The sequence below is a fragment of the Phodopus roborovskii genome, unplaced genomic scaffold, assembly GCF_943737965.1.
Source record: "Phodopus roborovskii unplaced genomic scaffold, PHOROB, whole genome shotgun sequence".
In the NCBI taxonomy this organism is placed as follows: Eukaryota; Metazoa; Chordata; class Mammalia; order Rodentia; family Cricetidae; genus Phodopus; species Phodopus roborovskii.
This window is the reverse complement of record NW_026125059.1, coordinates 1,804,494-1,818,484: the sequence shown is the minus strand read 5'-3', so window position 1 is coordinate 1,818,484 and position 13,991 is coordinate 1,804,494. Positions and strand designations below refer to the sequence as shown.

The following is a 13,991-nucleotide window of genomic DNA, read 5'->3' as shown; positions in this document are numbered from 1 at the left end:
TACTGTGTGCACATGCCTGTGCTCTGGCACACTTGCACGCATGTGTATTAATACATGTGTGAGTCACTACATCAGGCACTTCTGGATGAGAAGGCATTCTTACCATGTTCAGGCTTATGAACCACCACCTCTGTCATTAAAACACTTTGAAAAGCCAACACTTTTGAGTTGAAGATTTGATTTTATGGCTTTGGAAACTGAAAACAGGTGTTTCTGTGGCAGCCACGGGGTCTCCCAGGGCAAGCAGCTCTGCTCTATCTACTGAGACCCCTTAACAAAGCCTCCGATGGCTCTGAGATGTAGCTGAAGGGTTTGGCGTTGTCCTCCAAGAGGAGATGGTGAAGTGTCTGATAGAACAGGGCACCCTGTGTGTCTGTGTCTCTGAGGGGTCATTTGCTTTTCCAGACCATGACTGTACACACACACATACACATACACACACACACAGAGAGAGAGAGAGAGAGAGAGAGCAGAGCAGAGCTCATTCCCTCCCAAAAGGTGGAAAGCTGAGAATGTTAGCTAATGCATTAACAAGCCAGTGGTTTTACACCTCCATATGATCTGAAGCAAGGCTTTGGGTGTTTGGGGGTCCATCACCATGCACACAGCCCCCATACCCAGCTCTAAACTAGAAATGTAAGGGGAGCTGGGCAGCAGTGGCACAAGCCTTTAATCCCAGAACTAGGGGGCAGGGGCAGGCAGATCTCTGTGAGTTCAAGGCCAGCCTGGTCTACAGAGCTAGTTCCAGGACAGCCACAGCCCAGGCTACACAAAGGAAACCCTGTCTCAAAAAGCCAACCAAACAAACAGAAATATAAAAGAGCAAAAGGGCTTCCAGAAAGGACAGCTGTGTGCCAGAGAACGTAACTGATCGGTGCATCATTGCAACCTCTGCCTGCATCAACACAAGGAAGTTGCCTCTCTCAAAATGTCAGGAGCACCAAAAATGGATGTCTTCATTGGCACACCCCTCACCCTGGACAACTTGAACGCTTTCATCACGAGATTTTCCATGGAAGGTACATATGGAAAGATGGCTTCCTATGCACAATTGCGTGTGGGCACTAACTTGCATGGGGTTAGGTGCTTGCAGAGTAGTACTGTCACTTCAGGTGCCCTTGTGGGAGGAAAGACGGGCAACAGGCTTTTCCAAATTTAATATTCTGAGGTCAGGAACAGTGGTGGCATGCCTGTATCCCAGCATTTGGGTTGTAGAGGCAGGATGGTCAGTAGTTAAGTCATCCTTGGCTACAAAGTGAGCTGACTAGCCTAGGGTGTATGAGGTCATGTCTCAGGAAATGAAATAGAGCTTAGAGCTGCTCAAACTCCTCAAACAGTTCCACTTGTTTTTTACTCTAATCCATGTTAGAATTGAGTACATTTCCATAAGTCCAAGGGGCATTACCCTGACCTGTTAGAGGTTTAGAGCGTTTTATGTAAAAAGTAACTTCTTCAACGATTTAAGTTACTGGCTGTATCTCATTACTCTGGTGGTTCCCTGAAGCTGGGTCACTAGCCTCCACATCCTGCCAGGACTTGGCTGGAAGGAGCAGGCCTGGCCCCGTTGTACATCAGTGTTTTGGACCTGGCCCTCCAGAGTCCAGCTCTTCAGTCCCTGCTGGAGAGTAAACAGGAGGAAGTCCTTTGGCTGCCCCACGGTGCTCCGGAGCATAGTGCACTGAGGAGGAAAGACCATGTACCCGTGTATGTGAGCACCATGTATGTGCGTGTAAACGTGCTTTCATGGCCATGTTGGGAAGCAGGAAGTGTGGGACAGGCTCCCCAGGCTTACAGTGACCACTCATATCAGTGCCACACTCCATAGCCTGGCGCAGAGCACATCTAGGATGACCCTACATGTACAGGAGGATGTCACACAGCCCCTTTGGCTCTGGGGTCTTAGTCGACTTTGAACTAGCCACCTGGTAAGGCAATATACTCAAGCGTAGAGGATATGCCCTCTACTTCCTACGTTCTCATGGTTCAAGCCTAGAAAATCAGAAGAAACTCTTTGGAGCCCCTTCTCTCCATCAGTGAGCCAGACCTGCAGGCATCCCTTTGAGGGATGGTTCCTGCAGGCTCTGGAAAGTTCTCCCTCCAGAAAGGGAGCAACAAATTTTATGCCTCTTTACATCTCCACAGAATAAAGGGTGGAGACATCTCTAAAGTTCCAACATGAACTAGACTGGGATTCCAGTTCCTTGGAGCGTGAGGCAGGGTTACAAGTAAGTATAGGGCATACTTGATTAAGCTAGCCAACTTAGATGAACTGTGTCAAAGGGTAAAAAGAACAGATTGCTCGTCTAGAGCATGTGAGGCCCTAGGCTCAGTTCCCACTACTGAAGGGAGAACACTTTACAGTACATCCTGAGTGTCAGGTGTGTCAGAAGTGCTTGTCTCGATTGGCACTGGGCTAAGAGCAAGGAGGGATGCTCTGCCTCAGCTCTTGGACCCGGAGGAGTTGCACAGGAAGTCCTCGGAGCCACGGCTTAGCTCCTGCCTCAGGACCTGTGGCCTCTTAAAGCAGCTGACCTCTCAAGAACGGATATCTCCTTTGGCTCCTCACTACTCTATCTGCTTGGTGTGAGGTTTTCCCAGTGACAAACGCACTTCAGCTCTTGGTGTGCCCTGTGAAAGTCACCCTCTATACTACCCTCAGAGCCAACTGCACTGACCAGATGTTCAGGAAAGCAGTAGTTGACAGAAGACAGGATATCTGCACTTCACTCTGGCCTGGCCCCTGACCACAGGAGGGTTTATGTCTTCATTCTTCATTATCGTGCCTATGCAAGGCCTCTTACCAACAGCTACCTGCCCACCATTGGAAATGTCAATCAAGAAAATTCATAGTGTACTGTTGGTTTTTATCACTGTCAGTGCCATTTACATTAGCAAAATCAGTCACCTCTGGGTTCTGTTTTTGAGGATTGTGTCCAGATTTCTGAGTCTATAAATGTTAACTTTCAGGCTTGAGTAGCAATTCTTTGGAAATGGCTTGTGGTTGACATTTATTTTACATTGAACAATTTTTTTTTTTACTGTCTCGGGGCTCTGACTTTTCTGGAAAGAGCTACAGGCAAGTCCTCATATCCAGCTGGAGTGGCTATTTGGACTGGGTACTTTGTAGAGCGGGCCCAGCAAATTGATTGTCTTAAAATGGCTTGTCCTGGTGGAGAGGGGATTAAAGGGTGGCGTGTCTGGGACTTTCTGAGCTGTGGCAGCTCTGTGTAATTGTCCTCTCTCTTGGGGACTAGAGATTGCTGCTAGAAGCCATGAAACAGCTGGGTCAGGGGTCAGCCTGGCTGCTTGGGAGGGAGCCCAGACTGTTGATAGAGGGACAGATGGTCCCCCCAAATTCACGTGCTTGGAATGCTCCCACTGTGCTGGGCAGATGGTACCATTGCCACAGGTGCTCAGTCACAGACCTGACTGCTACCTCCAGTCTGACCCCAAGGAACAAGCCCCAAAAGGTAGAGCTGCCCGGGGCTTAGATCTGCTTGGTGGGAAGTACTCAGACCCTTCATTAGAGAGGTGTCTCCTTCAGAGTGTAACATTGCCAGTTCCAACAAGTTCATACTGTTGTATGGCCATATGCTGCCAAAGCCCACAGGAGAAACCACGTAGGTGGCCCACTGCAGGCTTCCCCGGCCCCGACCACCCCAGCCTGGCTTTGTCCCCAAGATTCTGCCCTTCCTTTCAGTCTGGTTGTTTTCCTATCGAACAGTGCATTTGAAAAGTCACTGTGGGCGTGTGTGAGCCAGAGTTTGTTTGTTTCTGTTACTCAGCACTGGAGTGTCCCCTTTTGTCTGCTCACCAGCTGATAGATACTTAGGCTGCCTCAAATTTGGGGCAACTGTGAAGAAAATCGCCAGATATTTGTACACAGGCTTTTCTGTGAACATCTCCTTTCTCTCTGTTGTTTGTATGCAGAGACCAGAGTTGAACCTTGGGTCATTCTCAAGTGCCATCCATTCGTTTCTTGAGACAGTCTCTTTGTGGGACCTGAAGTGCATGATTAGTCTGGACTGGCTGGTGAGTGAGTTACAGGAATTCACTCATCTCCACCACCGCCCCCAGCATGAGGGCTACAAGCATATGCTGTGCCTGGCTTTTCTGCGTGAGTGTTGGAGCTCAAACCTGGGACCTTGTGGCAGCCACTTTAACAACTAAGGTATCTACCCAGACCCTTTGGGGTTTTGAGGTCAAATCTCGTGTAGCTTGAAATCACGACCCTCAGCTTCCTTCGTACTGGGATTATAGGCGTGAGTCACTGTACACAGCCTGTGTACCAGCTTGCATTTCTCTTAGATAAATGCCCAAGAAATACTAGCTGGGCCACATGGGAGTAGTACTTTCATTTCAAAACAAAACAAAACATTGTCACCTCATCAAAAATGAACCAGAAATGACACATGGAGGAAGTACTCCGCATTGTCACAGGGCGTTAGGGAACTGCAGACGACGACAAGGACGTGCCACATGCTCTGTTGACACATGGTGCAGGTAGGCACAGCAGCAGGACACGCAGCACTGCAGTGGGCATGCAGAAATGCATGGCAGAGACTTAGAAAACTAAACATACCTCTATACATGTACTTGGGAGATAGAAGCAGGCAGATCTCTGTGAGTTCAAGGCCATCCAGGTCTACAGTGAGTTCCAGGACAGCCAAGGCTATGTGGACCCTATGCCATAAAAAGAAAGACTAGCCATGTGGTGCACACCTTTAATCCCAGCACTGTGGAGGCAGAGGCAGGTGGATCTCTTAAGTTTGAGGCCGGCCTGGACTACAGAGTGAGTTCCAGGACAGTCAGGACTGTTACACAGAGAAACCCTATCTCAGGGAAGGAGGGAGGGAAGGAAGGAGGGAGGAAACATCCAGGAAGCATACAAAGGAAGATGAAGATTTGGAGTTCAGTCTGGGGTATTTAGAGACCATCTCAACAGCAATATACATGGACCATGCAATGTTGGTTTGGTTTAACGGTACCCGTGTGATGATAGCATGCAATGTTGGCATGGTTTAACGGTACCCATGTGATAGCATGCAATGTTGGCATGGTTTAACGGTACCCGTGTGATAGCATGCTAGGCAGGACCTATAAGAGATGAGGTATGGGGGTGCTTCCCTCATGCATGGGACTAGACCCTTACGAGTGGAGCTGTCCTGCCATTTTCCCCTAGCTTGCCCTGGCATCTCTCACTGTGTAAAAACACATTTGTCCTCACTGAGACACAGCCCTACTAGACCCTGAAACTGTGGTCTTAGTTTTCAGCCAGAAACTGTTGGAGGTGCATAGTGTGACCTGCTGAGCGAGCCCTGTGTACACTGTTGACTTGGAGGGTCATGGGTTATGGGAGAAAGTTTACTGGTTCCAACAGACCCACCTCTGAAAGGGGCAGCCTGGAAGTAGGCACAGGGGCAGGGCAGTGTGAACTGTCTGTCTGTCCAGGGGCAGGGCAGTGTGAACTGTCTGTCTGTCCAGAGGCGGGGCAGTGTGAACTGTCTGTATAGGGGGCAGGGCAGTGTGAACTGTCTGTCTGTCCAGGGGCAGGGCAGTGTGAACTGTCTGTCTGTCCAGGGGCAGGGCAGTGTGAACCGTCTGTCCAGGGGCAGGGCAGTGTGAACTGTCTGTCTGTCCAGGGGCAGGGCAGTGTGAACTGTCTGTACAGGGGCAGGGCAGTGTGAACTGTTTGTCTGTCCAGGGGCAGGGCAGTGTGAACTGCCTGTGTGTTTTGCTCGGTTTTCTTGTGAACCTAAAATTATTCTGAAGTACTGTGTATTAATAAAACAGATGGAAAAAAGTCACACCTGCCAAAGTCAGGTCCCCAGTGGCAGTGTCATTTTGCATTCCTAGTTCTGAAGACCCCCAGCCCTTGGTGCCCACCATTGCTTTTGCTTTGTACCTGTTCTCAAAGGTGAGTTTTCATCTATATTTCTTTGGGGGAAAAAAAAGCGGATGTAGATGTCTTTTCTGATGCCGTTGCCTCTGGAACTGCCCTCCTCCCCCCCCCCCAGGTAAAGCGTGCAGTCAGACCTGGGCCACTGTCCACATTGCTGTTGTGCTCAGGGCTGTGAGCCACCACTGCCGCCATTACAGCCGCAGAGGGTTCTGGGTTGTTTTTTTCTGTGGGCTTTTGTCTTGTTTGTTTTAAATGCTAGGGATCATTCAGCCACTGGGTCTCCCCACCCCCAGCTCAGGGCTTGCTCTTCCCACAGTGCTGCTGGAATTGACTTCCCTGGTGGAACCATCCACAGTGTGGTCCACATAGGCCAGGGGCCGAGGTGCTCACTGCAGCCCACCCAGTGTTTCTCCCAGGCTCCCCTGGGACCTTCGCATGGGGTCTACCACAGGCTTGCGCGTTCCAGGAGCCGCATTTGTGAGCCACAGTGACTACGGGGACCTGCATCTTTGCGGGCTATGTGCTGCTGCGTCTCAGTGCCCTCATGTAGAGTGGACACCAACAGCCTCTCTCCACAGCAACCAGCTGGGGAAATGTGCTTCCTGCGGCAGAGTGCTTATGTATGGAAGACACAGCGGATGCCGTTCCAAGTGTGTCTGTGTGCAGAACCCCACTCTTTCTGTGCGGCCCCGAGACTGCAGGCTCATGAGAGGAGACCCTGGATCCAGCGCCCTCGTGACCCGGAAGAAGCCCAGATCTCCTGGTTTTGGAACGCAGGTTCTTCGTGGCGTCCAGAGTCCGCTCTGGCATCTGGCTTTGAACAAGTGATGTTGACTTGATTTCCTTGTTTCCCGCTTCCTGTCTCATAGCCCAGTGGGCTGTAGCGTCAACAAGCTTGTGTTTACTTCACGTGACCATCTCTGGCCTCTGAAAACTTAAGATTCTTAGAAGTGATGAGGTCTGCCTCAAGGTGTACGGTGGCAAGCACCGAACACCAAAGAATGATCGGCTCCAAATACGTCTTCTTTGTGTGGGCTTTGAACAGCACTGGCTGCGCTCCCAGCGCCCACACAGTGGCTTGCAGCTGTCTGTAACGTCAGTTCCTGAGGAGCTTGCACCGTCTGAGCTTCACGGGCGCCAGGCATATGAGTGCTTTACACACATATGTAGGCAAAACACCCGTGCACATAGATAAAAACGGCAAACAAACTAGAACTCAGTGACTCAGTGGTGACGCACTTGCCAGAAATGCAAGGCCCTGGGTTGGATCCCTAGCATGGCAAAAACAAATTAAACCTTCAATTTATGAATACCTTGCTGGTCATTGGTGGCGCACGCCTTTGATCCCAGCAGTCAGGAGGCAGAGGCAGGCGGATCTCTGTGAGTTCTAGGCTAGTCTGGTCTACAGAGCTAGTTCCAGGGCAGCCTCCAAAACAATGCAGAGAAACCCTGTCTTGAAAAACCAAAAAAGAAAAAAAAAAATTTTATGAACTTTTTTTTTTTTTTTTTTTTTGGGGGGGGAGGGAACTAGCTTTTGTAGACCAGGCTGGTCTTGAACTCATAGAAATCCACTTGCCCAAGTGCTGGGACTAAAGGTGTGCGCTGCCACCACCTGGCTAATGTATGAACATCTTAATGAAATGGCAGCTATATTTCCCAAGCTGCCTCTCCAAATCAATTACATCTTTTAATTAAAAATATTTAAAATTTTTATATGTGCTTTGCCTGCATGCATGTCTGTAAAACGTGTGTACCAGGCACCCACAAGAGGCCAGAAGAAGGCATCAGAACCCATGGAACTGGAGTTACAGACAGTTGTGAGCTGATGGGTGCTAGAAATTGAACCCAGGGCCACTGAAAGAGCAGCCAGTGCTTTAAACCACAGAAACCATTTCTGCGACACCACTTAAATTTTTTAAGTTGGTCTTGAACACTTGGCAGGTTTTTGTTTTGTTTTGTTTTTTTCCTTGTCCTTATGAGGGCTGAGATTATTATAGACATGAACCAGGCTAAATTGAAGGGTGTTTTTGTTTTGTTTTGTTTTTTTTGTAGTAAAAAAGATAGAAACTGGACCAGTGAGATGACTCAGCAGGTAAAACTGTTTGCTAGGCAAGCCTGACAACCCAAGTTTGCTCACAGGAAGTCCCGGTTGAAAGAGAACCAAATACTGGAAGTTGTGCTTAGACCTCCGCGGGACAGACTCCCAACAAGAAGATGACAGATGCATCATAATGCCAGGCGGGAATTAAAGTGAGCGAAGCACTGTGGCAGATCTCCCCGTAGCTCAGGCTGGCCTGGAACACATTTGTGTCAGCTTTGAACAAGTACTGATAAGTGAAAAAAAGTACTTTTCACCTTTCTGCCTTCCAGAAAAAGCTAAAGGCACCGCACGTTTCACACATGTACAGATGGTAGATAGATTTCTGTGAAGCATGCTGTGGGAAGCCAAAGATTCAGCACTGCTCAACCCTGGAGAGAGAGAGATGGAGGATGGGCCTGGGGCCGTCGGTGAGGGAGAGCGGTGCGTTAGACAAAAACCGTGAGGACGCTCGGGCTCTCCACCTGGCTCGCTACGTACGGGGCGCAAGGTTGCAGCGTTGAGCAACCCCACATTACCTTCCCGCACCCTCCCGTGCCCCGCCCGAGCGAGCGGCCTCCCCATCTCTAGTACTTTGCTGCGAGGTATGTCAGGTTAGCACGCGGTGACACGGAGCTGACACCTTCCTCGCTCCTACCTCTGCAACCATGTGACTATTCCATGTCTCCGGCCCCAACATCCCGCTCACCGAGTGATGCAAGGCGAGCCGGCTGCCTTCCTGCGGGTGTGGACAGCCGCCGCCGACACCCGCCCCTGGGTGCCCACGGCCGCCTTTGCGTACCTACCGTCGGGCGCCCACCGCCCCGGGTCCCGGCCTCGACCCTGCAGCGCCGCCCCGCCCCGCCCCGCCCCGCCGCGCCGGCCCGCGATTCCCGGCGCCGCCGCCAGGGGCCGCCGCCGCTCCCCTATGACACAGCAACAATAGAGGCCGCTCTGGCTCGCGCTTCCGCCGGAAGCAGGCCGCCGGCGCGGAGGCGGGCCGGGCGCGATGGACAGCGGCGAGGGCCAATCGGGACTGGGTCAGGGCCGGCCGCGCGGCTGACGGAACTCAATCGGTGGCGGGGCGGGCCGAGCGCGGGCTTCCGGCGAGGCTCGGCAGGCGCCGAGGAGGAAGAGCGAGCCCGGACGGCGCCCCTGAGGCCGAGTGTGAGCACAGCCAGGTAGGGGCCCGGCGGCGGCGAGGCAGGAGCGCGCGGCCCGGGCTCTGCCGGGCGGCGGGAGCGGGGACGGGCCGAGGCAGCCTGGGCCGGACGCCGGGGCCCCGGACGCGCCGGGCCGGGCTCCGCGCGGGCGGGCAGTGACGTCGCGGGCCCCGCGGGGCTGCGCTCGGCCCCGCGCACGGCACCCGGCCCTTGCGCAGCCCGGCCCGGCGCGCTCCTGCTCCCGGGCAGCCCCGGGCCGGCCAGCGTTTGGGCGGGACGCCGCGCACGCGACGCCGCACGACGGGGCCTCGCTGTGCTTTTCAGGATGACGACTTCAGGCGCCCTGTTCCCGAGCCTGGTGCCCGGCTCTCGGGGATCGTCCACCAAGTATTTGGTGGAGTTCCGGGCAGGAAAGATGTCATTAAAAGGGACGACGGTCACCCCAGATAAACGGAAAGGGCTCGTGTACATCCAGCAGACGGACGACTCCCTCATCCACTTCTGTTGGAAAGACAGGACCTCTGGGACCGTGGAGGATGTGAGTCCTGCGGCCGGAGCAGGCCAGCGGAGGCTCCGGGCAAGAGGGGAGGGTGCGGACCTCTGGCCCCGAGGTTGGCAGACTACACTGCCCCGGTCACTCTGGGAAGCCATGCACCCCGTGGTGGCCATGCTTCTTAAGGTTTTAGCAGGGACGGATTGCTGACAGGGTGACAAAGTCAGCTGGCCACATCGTCGCCAGCCCCGACTTTGAACTTCCAGTGTGGTGGAGGGGTGTGCGGACCTGACCTTCACAGCCTCGGGCAGTCTGAGCTCTTGGAGAGGCTGCTTTCCTTGAGGCCCTTTGTCTCTCAGACTACACTGTTTGTCGCACACTGGTTGACCTTTTGCTTCTTGGAGCACAGTTCCAGAATGCCTCTTGCTAAAAGTCTCCGGGCCCTCACAGCCCGTCGACCCCAGCCCTGTCAGACTCGGGTGCAGCACGTTTCCGGGGGACGTAAACCTTGGCGTGGCTGACTGTTCCCTCTTGTCACCAGGATTTGATTATCTTTCCCGATGACTGTGAGTTCAAGCGGGTGCCCCAGTGCCCCAGCGGGAGGGTCTACGTGCTCAAGTTTAAGGCCGGGTCCAAGAGACTCTTCTTCTGGATGCAGGTATGCAGGAGAGTGGCCCGCTCTGTCTCCTTGTGACAACGCTTGAGGCCTTCCTTCGCGTGTCCTCCCGGCCCCACACCAGCGGTGCCACACTCTGCCCTGTTGGAGGCCACTGACATTTGTGTTCTCGTGCTGTTAATGCGGTGTTAATGCGGTGTTGTGGTGGTAGGGGGCGTGGGCTCTCTTGGGTGTAAGGGCAGTCTGGGGTCAGAAGCTAGCGTTGGGGTACGTTCAGGGGTGGTGTACACATTTCAGCGTGGACTGGCACCCTTATCCAAAGGGGCAGCAGCTGTGTGTCCCCAGAATGTCAGGAAGGCCTCTCAGCTTGGGTTCTGGTCACAGCTGAGGACAGCTCTGGCCGTTGTGAGTGGACCTCTTCACTCTTGTAATGCCTTTTTCCCGCCCCCTCTGCCACAAGCACAGGGGCCACATCGCACTGTATCCCGAAGTTTTAGGGCCAGCCGCCCCTCGGGCAGTGTTGAGATGCGGCTAGTGTGTTACTCTGGAGGCACTGGAGGCTTCTCGTTGGCTTTGCTGCCGCCATTACTTGCTGCCTCTTAGGCTGGCTCTGTCTCTGGTGCTGTGACATTTGCAGGTGACTGCTTTTCCAGTCCCCGTGTGGGCTGAGTCAGGACGGCTGGGCATGTGGGTGCTGAGAAGCCAGCAGGCAGGCATAAGCCAGCTCCTTGTACACAGTGCTTACCCTTCTCTTTGCCTATCCTCTCTGGCAGGAGCCCAAGACTGACCAAGATGAAGAGCATTGCCGGAAAGTCAACGAGTGTCTGAACAACCCCCCCATGCCTGGAACCCTGGGAGCAAGCGGGGGTGGTGGCCATGAGCTCTCAGCGCTGGGCGGTAACGATCCCCTGGTCCTGGGCGGGCAGCTCATCCCTGAACTGGCAGTTTGATTGTAAGGCCGAGAGAGCCCTGCTTAACTAAGTTCTGGTTCTTTCTCTACTTCATCTCTACTGGGCAGAATTCACCTGATCCTCGCTGCCTCCTTCCAGAGGCCAAGGCCAGGCATCTGCCATAGTCAGCAATGTGTAGTGACCTGGCTATGGCCCCTACAGGCCCATGTCTTGATTCCTGTGTTCTCCAGGTGAGGGTGGACTGCAGAGCCTGTTGGGGAACATGAGTCATAGCCAACTCATGCAGCTCATCGGACCAGCCGGCCTCGGAGGACTGGGTAATACCCCGCTGTCCCTAGCTGTCCCATAAGGTGTCTTTGCAGTATTTGCAAGACACAGCGTTTCCTCCCGGCTCCTCTTGCTGAGTTCGAAGCCATGTCTGGGTGGTAGAATGTCATTTTAAGGTGTATTACTTTTGTTTAAGCTCTGGAACGCTTGTTTAGTGATGCAAAGATGTGTTTGACTAAATAAATTCACCTGCCTTCAGGAAGCTGTAGGGAGGAGCCAGGCGGAGAAGGGTTTATAAGGAGGAAAGCATGAGGACTTCCGGGATACACAGGGAGGTGACACACAGGGGTACGAGCTGCTTGCTTTTTGGGTCTCTGAAGTGGGATTCTACCTCGACCCTTGAATCCTGAGTTCTTTAGTGGGGTTTAAGTAAGTTTTTTTTAGTGGCTTTGAGGGAGTCGATGCCTTGGGGAACAGAATTCCCTCAGGCTTCCGTTCAGTTCTTGAGGCCTCGCTGTTACTGGTATCCTATCCACAGAGCGACAGTTGCTGAATAGGTCAGCTTAAAAGACAATTAAGGAATCAGGGCTCCGCGCTGGGCACCACTATTTTGTAAGATTTTTCCCCCGTTTGGCTTTTTGAGGGTTCCGCTGCCCGCCTCACACAAGGAGGCTTATTCTTTATGAATGCCCAGCCTTAGCCTGGCTTGTTTCTAGCTTCTTCTAAATCACCCTTCTACCTTTTCCCTGTGCACTTTCTTTTCTCCATGGCTGCCCCTCTATCTGTGCTCTTCGCCTGCCAGCCTCACCCATTCCTTGCTTGAGACTGCCAGGTATATTATACAGGCACCGTAACCCAGCTTCACAGAGTTTATCAAATGTAGCATAAACAAAAGTCTCACACACACACACCTGACAATTGTGTGTCCTGACATGTCTGTGTCCGTGTATTCCTTGTATCACCCTTTTTTGGTAGGTGCTTGTCTGCTGTGTAGAAGCTGGGCGGGCAGGGAGGGACCGGGTTGGATACCTACCTGTGTGTGCGTATGTAGTTTGTCTGGGGCAGAGCCGAGGATGCTCTAGACACTGTGGGCACTGTTCTGGCCCAGATGTACGTGGGGAGGAGGGTGGGGATGACTCGGCTTGGCAGAACAGGTTTTAGGGTCCAGACTAGAGTGGTCACTTTAGCTTCCTGTGGCCTGCCTTGTGTGGTGTCTTGAGTCTGAGGACATGGGTTAGTGCCTTAGGCGGGCTTGATGTGTTTAGCACACGTTTCTTTGCTCCTTTAGGTGGGCTTGGAGCCCTCACTGGGCCAGGCCTGGCCAGCTTGCTGGGGAGCAGTGGGCCTCCGGCAAGCAGCTCTTCATCCAGCTCGCGGAGCCAGTCGGCGGCCGTCACCCCATCCTCCACCACCTCTTCCGCTCGCGCCACCCCAGCCCCTTCTGCCCCAGCAGCTGCCTCGACAACCAGTCCAAGTCCCGCACCCAGCTCAGGTAATGGAACCAGCACAGCAGCCAGCCCGACCCAGCCCATCCAGCTGAGTGACCTCCAGAACATTCTGGCCACTATGAATGTGCCGGCAGGGCCAGGAGGCAGCCAGCAAGGTAAAGAGCTGCAGGTGCCCCAGGGGTGAAGAGCTGTTACAGCCCGCACCCGGTGCCTTTCTAGATGTGGAGCCTGGGTGTATTTGTGGTGTCAAGTCACACTTGCCCACCTTACCCTGCCTGGGCTGGCTGCAGGCCACTGATGGCTACATTGCTTGTATCCTAGTGGATCTGGCCAGCGTTCTGACACCAGAGATCATGGCTCCCATCCTCGCTAATGCAGACGTTCAGGAGCGCCTGTTGCCCTACCTGCCCTCTGGGGAATCTCTGCCGCAGACTGCAGATGAGATCCAGAACACGTTGACCTCACCCCAGTTCCAACAGGTGTGTCCATGGCGCTCTGGACCTGTGGCTTCCAGCATGGTGGGCCTGGTGCCCCAGGCCCCCAGCTCTGCATGTACACTCTTTGTTGTAGGCCCTGGGTATGTTCAGTGCGGCCTTGGCCTCAGGACAGCTCGGCCCCCTCATGTGCCAGTTCGGCCTTCCTGCAGAGGCTGTGGAGGCCGCCAACAAAGGAGGTGAGTACTACCGACCCTCAGTCTTGGCCAGCATTAGCCCCTTGTTGTGTGGAGTGCTGGAGGCTGTCTGCTTGGGTAGTGTATAGCCCTGCTGTGGCCATTTCAGATGTGGAAGCATTTGCCAAAGCCATGCAGAATAACGCCAAATCGGAGCCGAAGGAGGGCGACACGAAGGACAAGAAAGATGAAGAGGAAGATATGAGTCTAGATTAAATTACTCGCTGACCTTCCCCGAGTTGGGATTCATAGTTGTGTGACTCTGTAGTGGCGATTGTGATTGCTTTGTACCCTCCCCTGTCCCACCCCACTAATAAAGCCCTTTCTTGTACCTGCCAACTCTTGTCTTGGACTTGCCTGAGCACCAGGCCTGTGCCTGGCTCAGTCATTGCTGTCTGAACCAACACACTCCAGTGAAACAATTACTAAAGGTTGTCAGGCAGG

At 53.5% G+C, this 13,991-nt stretch overlaps 1 protein-coding gene across 1 annotated transcript; it reads left to right on the top strand.

The window, feature by feature from the left end:
• Nucleotides 1-9,017: 9,017 nt before the first annotated feature.
• Adrm1 (ADRM1 26S proteasome ubiquitin receptor) lies at nucleotides 9,018-13,861 on the top strand. The gene is made up of 9 exons (XM_051185003.1): nucleotides 9,018-9,160; nucleotides 9,467-9,680; nucleotides 10,177-10,293; nucleotides 11,025-11,148; nucleotides 11,393-11,479; nucleotides 12,718-13,032; nucleotides 13,199-13,356; nucleotides 13,448-13,550; nucleotides 13,657-13,861. Exons 2-9 carry the CDS (start codon nucleotides 9,468-9,470, stop codon nucleotides 13,761-13,763), a joined length of 1,224 nt encoding a protein of 407 aa, XP_051040960.1. The 5' UTR covers nucleotides 9,018-9,160; nucleotide 9,467; the 3' UTR covers nucleotides 13,764-13,861.
• Nucleotides 13,862-13,991: the final 130 nt, after the last annotated feature.